Below are 12596 nucleotides of genomic sequence, written 5' to 3' on the forward strand. Positions count from 1 at the left end.
GTGTGAATGGCTGAAACCAGCATATTGGAATGTTCAAGGAAATGTTCAAGGAGAAATGGGAATTCCATGCATGGATGTATGGCTGACGGTTGGTTCCTCAGGTGATACCGTGGTATTCAGCGTTCAAATGATGCACTGACTACAAGCTGACCCTCGAAACAGACAGCCGATCAACATGCTTCTTTGGCTCCAGAAGACACAGGAGGATTGTATGCACTGTGGTTCTGTGGTGCTTCAGCGTCCGGGTAAAGACCAGCACATCAGAAGCCCGTGCAGGGAAACGTGAGAGAGGCTCATATCAAAGTCTTACTCAAATAAGACGTAGACTCATATATTTATCTCGCTCATGCCGCTTAGTCATACTGATGACATGGCAGAGAGAGAGAGAGAGAGAGAGAGAGAAGAATGGAGAGATGGAGAGGGAGAGATTGAGAGAGCTGGAGGTACAGGTCACTCTTAAAGCCAGTTTGTGACACCTGTGTGGGATCATGCTATGCAAAGTGTAGTCTTCTGGTATTAGAACGGTTGTTGATGTATCCCTAAAACCCAGAAGCCAGTGATCAGGAAATACTTCCCTCTTATTCGACAGCAGTATGCTATGTACAGCTGCAGTATGTCGGGAGAAAGACTGGGCTCCTCTCTTTGTTATGGTGAGCGTCATGCATGCCCCAGGGTTCTATTTATAGGTCTGTGTGTGTGTGCATGAGTGGACGTGTGTGTGTACATGTGCGTGCGCATGCCTTCATGTTTAACTTGTGTGTGTGTGTGTGTGTGTGTTGTGACCCGCCCCCCGTGTGAGTCATCAAGGCATCGGTCTCTGACGTCGGATTGACGTGACAGCAAGTACTTTATTATTCACTTTGTCCTGATTTCACTATTCTCTCCTCTCCTTCACTCATCCCTCTCTTCCTCCATCCTTTTAGACACAAGCGTTCCTCTTTCCTTCCGTCCATCAGAGTGTTACATAATCACAGCCTCTTCTCCTCGAACCGCTTGCCTCCAACATGGCCACTCCATGGGTCTCATAACCGTCCATGACGTGTGCATTCGTGCGTGTCTGCAAGAGCGAGTACGCTGGCATGTCTCTCTGTGTGTGTGTGTGTGTGTGTGTGTGTGTGTGTGTGTGTGTGTGTGTGTGTGTGTGTGTGTGTGTGTGTGTGTGTGTGTGTGTGTGTGTGTGTGTGTGTGTGTGCCGGAGACATCTCGTCTGGGAGAACAGCTGCATCCGACCCAGTCAGTTCTCTGATCTCTTTGTGTGTGTTTTGGCTAGATTGGTCTGTATTGTAAAGTCTATGCACATCTAGCAGTGGATTAGAGGGGGGAATTGGGGGTTTTCACAGGTTATATTATTGTATACTCTCTAAGGAGTAGAGTGCCTTTTCACTTCTCCCGGGTTACAACCTTTGGGAGTGTGTGTGTGCGCGCGTCTTAAATATCAGCCTCTCATATCACGCATGGACAGCTTCAGATACAAAATGCAAGTTGGCGATATTGATATTTGGCAGTCTGGGCCACGTACATAGGCTTACGGTACGTGGCCTTCAGATTGCAGGCCAGCCTAAGAGTAGAGCAAAACAACTGGCTAGGTACTGCTCTGTTTCAGAGGGCAGCCTAGCTGTGTGGAGGAGAAGGTACTACTCTGTTTCAGCCGTTATGGGCAGCCTAGCTGTGTGGAGAAGGTACGGCTCTGTTTCAGCCGTTATGGGCAGCCTAGCTGTGTGGAGAAGGTACGGCTCTGTTTCAGCCGTTATGAGCAGCCTAGCTGTGTGGTGTGGAGGAGAATGTATTGCTCTGTTTCAGCCATTATGGGCAGCCTGGCTGTGTGGAGGAGAAGGTACTGCTCTGTTTCAGCCGTTATGGGCAGCCTAGCTGTGTGGAGAAGGTACGGCTCTGTTTCAGCCGTTATGGGCAGCCTAGCTGTGTGGAGAAGGTACTGCTCTGTTTCAGCTGATATGGGCAGCCTAGCTGTGTGGAGGAGAAGGTACTGCTCTCTTTCAGCCGTTATGGATAGCCTAACTGTGTGGAGGAGAAGGTACTGCTCTGTTTCAGCCCTTATGGGCAGCCTAGCTGTGTGGAGGAGAAGGTACTGCTCTGTTTCAGCCATTATGGGCAGCCTGGCTGTGTGGAGGAGAAGGCACTGCTCTGTTTCAGCCGTTATGGGCAGCCTGGCTGTGTGGAGGAGAAGGCACTGCTCTGTTTCAGCCGTTATGGGCAGCCTGGCTGTGTGGAGGAGAAGGCACTGCTCTGTTTCAGCCGTTATGGGCAGCCTGGCTGTGTGGAGGAGAAGGTACTGCTCTGTTTCAGCCGTTATGGGCAGCCTAGTTGTGTGGAGGTGAAGGTGCTTTTAGTTTCCTTAAGTGTCCTTGCATCAACAACCTTTGAAATATTTGAATCCTTTATGACGTGATGTTATTCGTGGATTCAAAGAAAGTCTTTTTAAAATGTGTGTGTGTGTGTCTGTGACTGATGCTTTAGAGTGTGGTCAATGTGATTATGCCTCAGTTGGACACACAGATGGTGATTTAGACTGGCCCATTTGCCACACGTACTGAGAGTTGGACATGACCTTTACACTCATCACTACTTAGCCATGACAACCTTTACTTTATACCCGCACCAGCGTCACAGCCAAGCAGAGATACTGTGTGCTGTAAATGTATTTTTATTTATGTATACATTTGTTATCATTGATGCTGAACACACATTCTGATTGTCCTTTATTAGAAAGTGCCTCTAGACATGAATCGTGTTGATTGTTATTGAGTCTCACAAATGTTGACTGACACTGAAAAGCAACTCACCCTCGCCCTTCTATCTTTCTCCCTCTCTCTCTCTCTCTCTCTCGCCCTTCTCTCTCTCTCTCTCTCTCTCTCTCTCTCTCCCCCTCTCTCTTGCTCTCCTTCCATCTCTCTCAGTGAGGAACTGAAGCTGAACAGTCATAAGTCTCAGTACCAGCAAGACATGAAAGACAGGTAAAACATTTATCACACATTCATTATAGTATTTATAACACAATTTATTCGCTGCTGCCTTGGGAAGATAGCTGAGTGTAAACATATTGCACCATGCATCTGCTGCCTTGGGAAGATAGCTGAGTGTAAACATATTGCACCATGCATCTGCTGCCTTGGGAAGATAGTTGAGTGTAAACATATTGCACCATGCATCTGCTGCCTTGGGAAGATAGCTGAGTGTAAACATATTGCTCCATGCATCTGCTGCCTTGGGAAGATAGCTGAGTGTAAACATATTGCACCATGCATCTGCTGCCTTGGGAAGATAGCTGAGTGTAAACATATTGCACCATGCATCTGCTGCCTTGGGAAGATAGCTGAGTGTAAACATATTGCACCATGCATCTGCTGCCTTGGGAAGATAGCTGAGTGTAAACATATTGCACCATGCATCTGCTGCCTTGGGAAGATAGCTGAGTGTAAACATATTGCACCATGCATCTGCTGCCTTGGGAAGATAGCTGAGTGTAAACATATTGCACCATGCATCTGCTGCCTTGGGAAGATAGCTGAGTGTAAACATATTGCACCATGCATCTGCTGCCTTGGTACAGTTTCTTTTCTATATCCATTAATGATCGACTTCAGTGTTTCTGATAGTGGAAGAAGTGTATGGATAGTGTATACAGTGCATTCGGAAAGTAATCAGACCCCTTGACTTTTTCCACATTTTGTTACGTTACAGCCTTATTCAAAAATACCCCATAATGATAAAGCAAAAACAGGTTTTTAGAAATGTTTGCAAATTTATTAAAAAAAAATTATTGAAATATTACATGTACATACTGTAAGTAGTCAGACCCTTTACTCAGTACTTTGTTAAAGCACCTTTGGCAGTGATTACAGCCTCGAGTCTTCTTGGGTATGACGCTACAAGCTTGGCACACCTGTATTTAGGGAGTTTCTTCCATTCTTCTCTGCAGATCCTCTTAAGCTCTGTCAGGTTGGATGGGGAGTGTCGCTGCACAGCTATTTTCAGGTTTCTTCAGAGAGGTTCGATTGGGTTCAAGTCCGGGCTCTGGCTGGGCCACTCAAGGACATTCAGAGACTTGTTCCGAAGCCACTCCTGCGTTGTCTTAGCTGTGTGCTTAGGGTCATTGTCCTGTTGGTAGTGAACCTTCGCCTCAGTCTGAGGTCCTGAGCGCTTTGGAGCAGGTTTTCATTAAGGATCTCTGTGTACTTTGCTCCGTTCATCGATCCTGACGGGTCACCACAACATGATGCTGCCACCACCATGCTTCACTGTAGGGATGGTGCCAGGTTTCCTCCAAACCTGACGCTTGGCATTCAGGCAAAAGAGTTCAATCTTGGTTTCATCAGACCAGATAATATTGTTTCTCATGGTCTAAGAGTCCTCTACGTGCCTTTTGGCAACCTCCAAGTGGGCTATCATGTGCCTTTTACTGAGGAGTGGCTTCCGTCTGGCCACTCTACCATAAAGTCCTGATTGGTGGAGTGCTGCAGAGGTGGTTGTCTGTCTGGAAGGTTCTCCCATCTCCACAGAGGAACTCTTGAGCTCTGTCAGAGTGACCATCGGGTTTTTGGTCACCTCCCTGACCAAGGCCCTTCTCCCCCGATTGCTCAGTTTGGCCTGGCGGACACTTCTAGGAAGAGTATTGGTGGTTCCAAACTTCTTCCAATTAAGAATGATGGCGGCCACTGTATTCTTGGGGACCTTCAATGCTGCAGACATTTTTTGGTACCTTTCCCCAGATCTGTGCCTTGACACAATCCTGTCTCGGAGCTCTACTGACAATTCCTTCAACCTTATGGCTTGGTATTTTCTCTGACATGCACCGTCAACTGTGGGACCTTATATAGACCGGTGTGTGCCTTTCCAAATCATGTCCAATCAATTGAAATTACCACAGGTAGACTCCAATCAAGTTGTAGAAACATCTCAAGGATGATCAATGGAAACAGGATGCACCTGAGCTCAATTTCGAGTCTCATAGAAAAGGGTCTGAATACTTATGTAAATAAGGTATTTCTGTTATTTCAAAACATTTAAAAAAAAATCTGTTTTCGCTTTGTCATTATGGGGTATTGTGTTAGATTAAATAGTTTTTTTCTTCATCAATTTTAGAATAGAATCATTGTCCTGCTGAAGCTGAAGCGCAGCTGGGTCATGCAGCAAGACAATGATCCAAAACACACAATCAAGTCTACATGAAAATGGCTAAAAAGCAACAAATTAGAAGTTTTGTAATGGCCTTGTAAGGACCGACACCGGAGATGAGAAGCAGGTATAGGGAGAGCAAGACAGAAACAACATCAGCACACGGATACACAATGACAAACGACAATCACAGCTGCAGGGAACAGAGCTGGGGAACTGACGAATATAGGGGAGGTAATAAACAGGTGATTGAGTCCAATAATCGCTGATGTGTATGACGGGGGGAAGGTAGGTGTGCGTAATGATGGTGGCAGGAGTGCGCAATGCTGGGGAGCCTGGCGCCCTCGAGCGCCAGGGGGGAAGAGCGGTAGCAGGCGTGACGGGCCTAGTCAAAGTCCAGACCTAATCCCAATTGAGATGTTGAGGCAGGACTTGAAACGAGCAGTTCATGCTTGAAAACCACAAATGTTGCTGCGTTAAATCAGAAATTCCTCCACAGTGATGTGAGAGACTAATCAACAACTACAGGAAATGTTTGGTTGCAGTCATTGCAGCTAAAGGTGGCACATCCAGTTATGGAGTGTAAGTGGGCAATTACTTTTTCACATAGGGGAATTGTGTGTTACATAGCTTTGTTAATTAAATAAATAAAATAAGTATCCATTTGTTTTGTTATTTGTGAACTCAAGTTCCCTTTATCTAATATTAGGTTTTGGTTGAAGGTCTGATAACATTCAGTATCAAAAATATGCAAAAATAGAGAAAATCAGAAAGGGGGCAAACACTTTTTCCCGGCACTGTATATCCCTTTACTAACACTAGTAATGAGAGGAGAGAGATGGAGGGAAGGAAGGAAAGGAATTTTGGAGGGGAGAGGATATGAGATGGAGAGGGAAGGAGGGGAGAGGAGATAGAGGAGAAGAAGTTGGGGTGGAGAAGAGAAGAGAGGAAATGGGAGGAGACGAGAGGAGCAGAAGAGGTGGGAGGTTGGCATCAGAAAGGCTATTTAAACCAGAGTGTCACGGCTGTCGAAAGGAGCAGACCAAAGTGCAGCGTGGTAGTAGTTACACATTTTATTTAATCCGTGAAACTTGGCAATACATAAATAACTGAAATGACACAACAACAAACCGTGACGCAGAGAGAAAGAAACACTACTCAAAATATAATAACCCACAAAACCCAGGAAGAAAAACCCCTACTTAAATATGATCTCCAATTAGAGACAACGAGGACCAGCTGCCTCCAATTGGAGATCAACCCAAGAAAACCCAACATAGAAATAGAAAAACTAGAACTTAAACATAGAAATACAAAACATAGAAAAACACAAAACACCCCCTGTCACGCCCTGACCTACTCTACCATAGAAAATAACCTCTTACTATGGTCAGGACGTGACACAAAGGGAGATGATGAAAGCCTGAGGAAGGTTACGTAGGGCAGGACTAATCAGTCAGGAGAGAGAGATCAGGGGATAACTTCCTTTTCAGGTGAACGTTTCACAGTCAGGCAGTCAGAAAAGAGACGTTATTCAGCAGCACTAATCCCTAGAAAAGTAGGCTATATATCTAGACTAGCATCTGTAGTGAAGACTTTGTTTAGGGGAAGACATTCAAGCTACATCTTTTGTGATTAACATGCTGACCAGAGAGCTCGCGCGCATGTTGATTTTGTCCACCCACACCAGACGCGATCAGGACACGCAGGTTGACGTATCGAAACAAACTCTGAACCAACTATATTAATTTGGGGACAGGTCGAAAGCATGAAACATTTATGTCAATTTAGCTAGCTAGAGTGCTGTTGCTAGCTAATTTGTCCTGGGATATAAACATTGAGTTGTTAGTTTACCTGAAATGCACAAGGTCCTCTACTCCGACAATTAATCCACAGATAAAAGGGTAAAAGTTAGTTTCTAGTAATCTCTCCACCGTCAGTCTTCTTCTTTGGACTTAATATGGCGGTTGGCAACCAACTTTAAGGTGCATTACCACTACCAACTGGATTGGAGTGTGGACCTCAGTTCATCGTTCAATCTCCCACGTGGGTATATGCTCCTAAAAACCAATGAGGAGATGGGAGAGGCGGGACTTGCAGCGAGTGAAGCTTCACAAATAGAACCAACTTCTATTTTAGTGCCTGGCTACGCAGATGCTCGTTGACGTGCAATGATTGAATAAGATCTATGTGTACATTTATTTTGCAACGCACGCGACGCGAGCGGTGTGGTCAGCATGGGATTAAGGTTGTTGTTCCATGTGGATGTATTGGATCATGAGATCCAGGCAGGGTAATGCCCTCAACCTCGGTGTTCCACAGACAGGTTATTCACTGTGATCTGAATGCTGCTAATGCCTTTGTTGTCAAGTTGGATTTCAACATCTGGATTTGTTGTGTTCTTTCAAACTTTGGCCCTAAACTTCCCAATGTTGTTATTGAGAAAGAGCTAGCTTCACTAGTCTTTAGTGAACCTTGTTCCAACGCCTTGAGTATCACAACTACTGTGTGAAGTATTTGATTATTTATTGTAAATCAAAAGTTTAAAAAAATTGCAGTCAGAGACCTTCATCAGGCAGATGTTTCTCACTGTACCCAAAGAGAAATGTAAGCATGCACACACACTACTGCACTGCTCCTGTCAGTCCCAGTGTGGGTGTGTGAGTTCTGTATTTAGCGGTTCTCTGCCTCTGTTCCCCCTTCCCCAGGGAAACTCTATCCAACCAGGAGACAGGGGAGGAGAGAAACTTCCAGAAGACAGATAAGGACAAGGAGCTGGACACTCTGAGGAATGAGGTAAACATTCACACACAACTCTAGCAGACTATGGGCCTTTTGATGAAGAAATTAAGAAAACTTGCATTGGATCCTATGCTTTTTCTCTGGGCTGCCATACAACGGCTGTATCTCTATATTCATTGAAACCTGTCTCTCTGTCTCCCTGTAGATTGTGGTGCTGCGAGGTGAGAACGCCATAGCCAAGACGCTGCAGTCTGCCTTTGAGGCGCTGGAGAGAGACAAGGCTCAGCTACAGGGATGTGTCACCAGCCTGGAGCAAAGGCTCATGGGACAGCAGGCCTCCGAGGGAGGGGACAGTGGAATGCCTTCCTCAGGTGACGCAGTTCTGGACCAGCTGAGAGAAGAGAAGGAGTTTGCAGAGGGACAGGTATGATTCGCAATAAGTATTCAAATTGCATCATCTGCTTGTCACTTATACAGTATAGAATTTGCATAGATAGATATCCGCACTTCCACCATTGTCTCACAGTCCACCCCAGCCTTTCTTATAAAAACTTGACTGTGGTCTCTCTTTCTTCTCTCCCTCCATCTATTTTCCTCCTTCAGATTAACTTCCTGAACAGTGTGATTGTGGACCTGCAGAGGAAGAACGAGGAGTTGAAGGTGAAGCTGAAGAAGATGGTCCTGGCTGAGTTCAACGGCAACGACGGCACTGACGGGTCAGTCTTATAACCTATAACCTCTGAACCCAAACCCCAAACTTAGCCCTCACTTACAGCTGTTGACAGACTCGTCAACATGCAATATTTAGCATTTCCCTAATCACTCTCTCTCTCTCTTCCTCTCTCTCGGTCTCTCCCTCTCTAGTTTGGAAGACTGTGGATCTAAGAAGGACAAGAAGGCTCCTCCTCGTCTGTTCTGTGATATTTGTGACTGTTTCGATCTCCATGACACCGAAGACTGTCCGACCCAGGCCCAGAGCCCTGACTCAGTGCCCCACTCTTCCTTCAAGGGCAAGCCAGCCGACCAGCGGCCGTACTGCGACATCTGTGAGGCCTTTGGTCACTCCACAGAGTCCTGCCAAGATGACCAGACCTTCTAGAATCACTCTCATCCACAGTATCCCACCCCTGCCCTGCACAGACCGCCAAACACCGACCAGACTCCCTCTGGGTTTTTATATCGTATTTATGTACGTCACTTACTGTCATAGTCCACCTAGATAACTCAAAATCCCCCACTACGTAACTCTCCTATTACTTCTACTACTTCCTCTCACAAACCTTTCTCTCCTCCCTCTCCAACTCTCCTTTCCTCGCTCTCCTCCCTCTAACTCTCCTTCCCCTCCTCTCTAACTCTCCTCCCTCTCCTCTCTAACTCTCCTCCCTCTCTCTAACTCTCCTCCCTCTCCTCTCTAACTCTCCTCCCTCTCCTCTCTAACTCTCCTCCCTCTCTCTAACTCTCCTCCCTCTCTCTAACTCTTCTCCCTCTCCTCTCTAACTCTCCTCCCTCTCCTCTCTAACTCTCCTCCCTCTCTTGAACTCCCTCTCCGACATGTAATATCCATGTTAGGAACTAAAGGAATTAGTCTTCTGTTATTAGTTCATGAAGGAATCATCTTCTGTTATTAGTTCATTCTTTTATGTTTTTTGGGTTGTTTTTATATACAGCATGGGTTGGGTTTTGACTTCAGTTCTCCCAGGAAATAAACTTCCTATATGTAACCGGGCAAGAGGGAAGGCATTTGATGATGCAGACGTCCGTGAAGGTGAAGGGCCTGGATGCACCAGAGTGGTTCACTGCTAATAGCACTATTAATGATGAATGTTTCTCAAACACATTCCTGTCTTTCACATGTCACATTCCCGAGTCAGTGTGCTGTGTCCAGACCTTTTTATTTAACCCTTATTTTACCAGGTGAGTTGACTGAGAACACATTCTCGTTTACAGCAACGACCTGGGGAATAGTTACGGGGGGGGATGACCCTATGGATGTCCCCTCCACAAAGGGAACAGGGTAATACCACAGGACACACAGTCTACCTGTACTACCAGGTTGTGTTCAGCAGGCACAAAATGATAGAGGACATTTTGGAACTGAGGAGGTATTTTGGGAAATTCTCCAGAAAAACGCACGTTGTTTTAATGCCTACTGCACATCAGCCTGGTGCTGGTGGCAGGTGTTCACCCAAACTAAGGTAACCGAACGCCAGCCACTTAACTTGTTGTTGCACTACTCACTTTAAAACTCCCTCTTTAGAATCCAGGACACACTTAGAAACTGCCACGCTAAACGTAAAAACTCACTTTTCGAGACGGAAAACGACCTAGTTACTGTCACCTTTTATGTGCAGCCTGTGTATTTTATGTATTGTCTTTTAAAAACGACCTGTCCTGTAATAGATATATATACGTGTACTAGAGCTATGTACTGAAGCACACAGTTTGGATCATATTGAATCGCCCGGTGTAACAAAGCTATGTATGATAGATCTATGGGACTAACCAATGACACCGGCCTTTGTAAATATCCATCAGAAGCTTTCTGAAAAACTAAATGTGCACAAGGTGCCATGGAAACAAAAAGGATCTTTTACGTGCATTTTATTTTTCTGCTCTGCTGATACTGACCTGTACGCTGTATGATAATGTACCGACTCCAGGGAACAAACGTAACGCACTTGTAATGATGTTATTAACTCTATAAGCACATTGTGGACTCTTTACTAAGTGACGTGACTGTTTAGTGCACTGTTTTCTATGTTTCAAATAACGTTAAGGCATCATCTATAAAGGCTTTATAAAGGGTTTGTTAATTGGTAGACTGTTATAAACCCTTTACAGATGAGGACCCTACTGTAAAGCGGTACTGGTTTTCTATGTTGTGTACAAAAAATACAATAAAAACAAATACTCTACCTGTAGAATGTTGATTTCCTCTTATCATCATCTGATGATGTAAGTTACAGTTTGGGGTGGAACAAACAACCATATTGCTTACGCCTATCCAATCCATCCTTTCAGATCTACATGGAGTGTCCAGTGGGTAGTAGAGATTGTTTCTGGACAAGACTCCTCTCTGCTCAGCCCCACAAACAACTGCCACCAGCCCCCCACCCCCAAACTTACTAACAGCCCCCCACCCCCAAACTTACTAACCACACCAGGCTGTTTTCGTCTCACAGACCAATAAGTACAAGAACTGCTCATAATTAATTCATCCCCAGATACATTACCCCTGAAAGGACAAGGGGAACTGAAATAACCCTCTCCATTTTTCATGAGTTCCCCTCAAATATAACAGAAGGAAAATAGTTTAACTGAAAAACAGGCCCCTAAAAGAGAAGGGGAAGTCTGTAGGGAAGGGAAGTGTTGGAGTGCAAACTGAAAGCCAGCTGCTACTTCAGATTGCATTCCCTCTAAGTCTCGTGCTTCTCATCGGAGTACTCAAAGCATATGCATTAGGAAGATAAATCTGCAGGCCTCAATACAAAATGAGTAGGAAGAATTGCTTCTTTTGACATATACTGCTCAAAAAAATAAAGGGAACACTTAAACAACACAATGTAACTCCAAGTCGATCACACTTCTGTGAAATCAAACTGTCCACTTAGGAAGCAACACTGATTGACAATACATTTCACATGCTGTTGTGCAAATGGAATAGACAACAGGTGGAAATTATAGGCAATTAGCAAGAAACCCCCAATAAAGGAGTGGTTCTGCAGGTAGAGACCACAGACCACTTCTCAGTTCCTATGCTTCCTGGCTAATGTTTTGGTCACTTTTGAATGCTGGCAGTGCTTTCACTCTAGTGGTAGCATGAGACGGAGTCTACAACCCACACAAGTGGCTCAGGTAGTGCAGCTCATCCAGGATGGCACATCAATACGAGCTGTGGCAAGAAGGTTTGCTGTGTCTGTCAGCGTAGTGTCCAGAGCATTGAGGCGCTACCAGGAGACAGGCCAGTACATCAGGAGACGTGGAGGAGGCCGTAGGAGGGCAACAACCCAGCAGCAGGACCGCTACATCCGCCTTTGTGCAAGGAGGAGCAGGAGGAGCACTGCCAGAGCCCTGCAAAATGACCTCCAGCAGGCCACAAATGTGCGTGTCTGCTCAAACGGTCAGAAACTGACTCCATGAGGGTGGTATGAGGGCCCGACATCCACAGGTGGGGGTTGTGCTTACAGCCCAACACCGTGCAGGACGTTTGGCATTTGCCAGAGAACACCAAGATTGGCAAATTCGCCACTGGCGCCCTGTGCTCTTCACAGATGAAAGCAGGTTCACACTGAGCACGTGACAGATGTGACAGAGTCTGGAGACGCCGTGGAGAACGTTCTGCTGCCTGCATCATCCTCCAGCATGACCGGTTTGGCGGTGGGTCAGTCATGGTGTGGGGTGGCATTTCTTTGGAGGGCCGCACAGCCCTCCATGTGCTCGCCAGAGGTAGCATGACTGCCATTAGGTACCGAGATGAGATCCTCAGACCCCTTGTGAGACCATATGCTGGTGCGGTTGGCCCTGGGTTCCTCCTAATGCAAGACAATGCTAGACCTCATGTGGCTGGAGTGTGTCAGCAGTTCCTGCAAGAGGAAGGCATTGATGCTATGGACTGGCCCGCCCGTTCCCAAAACCTGAATACAATTGAGCACATCTGGGACATCATGTCTCGCTCCATCCACCAACGCCACGTTGCACCACAGACTGTCCAGGAGTTGGCG

The 12596-nt window shown here is 46.0% G+C and overlaps 1 protein-coding gene across 2 annotated transcripts in view; it reads left to right on the forward strand.

The window, feature by feature from the left end:
* Positions 1–9221, forward strand: part of LOC115159257 (CAP-Gly domain-containing linker protein 1) — a 35569-nt gene extending 26348 nt beyond the window's left edge. For both annotated transcript variants that reach the window (XM_029708804.1, XM_029708805.1), the window contains 5 exons: positions 2916–2972; positions 7842–7929; positions 8081–8299; positions 8479–8591; positions 8740–9221. In XM_029708804.1, the coding sequence (XP_029564664.1) occupies positions 2916–2972; positions 7842–7929; positions 8081–8299; positions 8479–8591; positions 8740–8974 (712 nt within the window). In that variant the 3' untranslated portion in view covers positions 8975–9221. The remainder of the gene's footprint in view (positions 1–2915; positions 2973–7841; positions 7930–8080; positions 8300–8478; positions 8592–8739) is intronic.
* Positions 9222–12596: the final 3375 nt, after the last annotated feature.

Source organism: Salmo trutta, chromosome 23 (genome assembly GCF_901001165.1).
Source record: "Salmo trutta chromosome 23, fSalTru1.1, whole genome shotgun sequence".
In the NCBI taxonomy this organism is placed as follows: Eukaryota; Metazoa; Chordata; class Actinopteri; order Salmoniformes; family Salmonidae; genus Salmo; species Salmo trutta.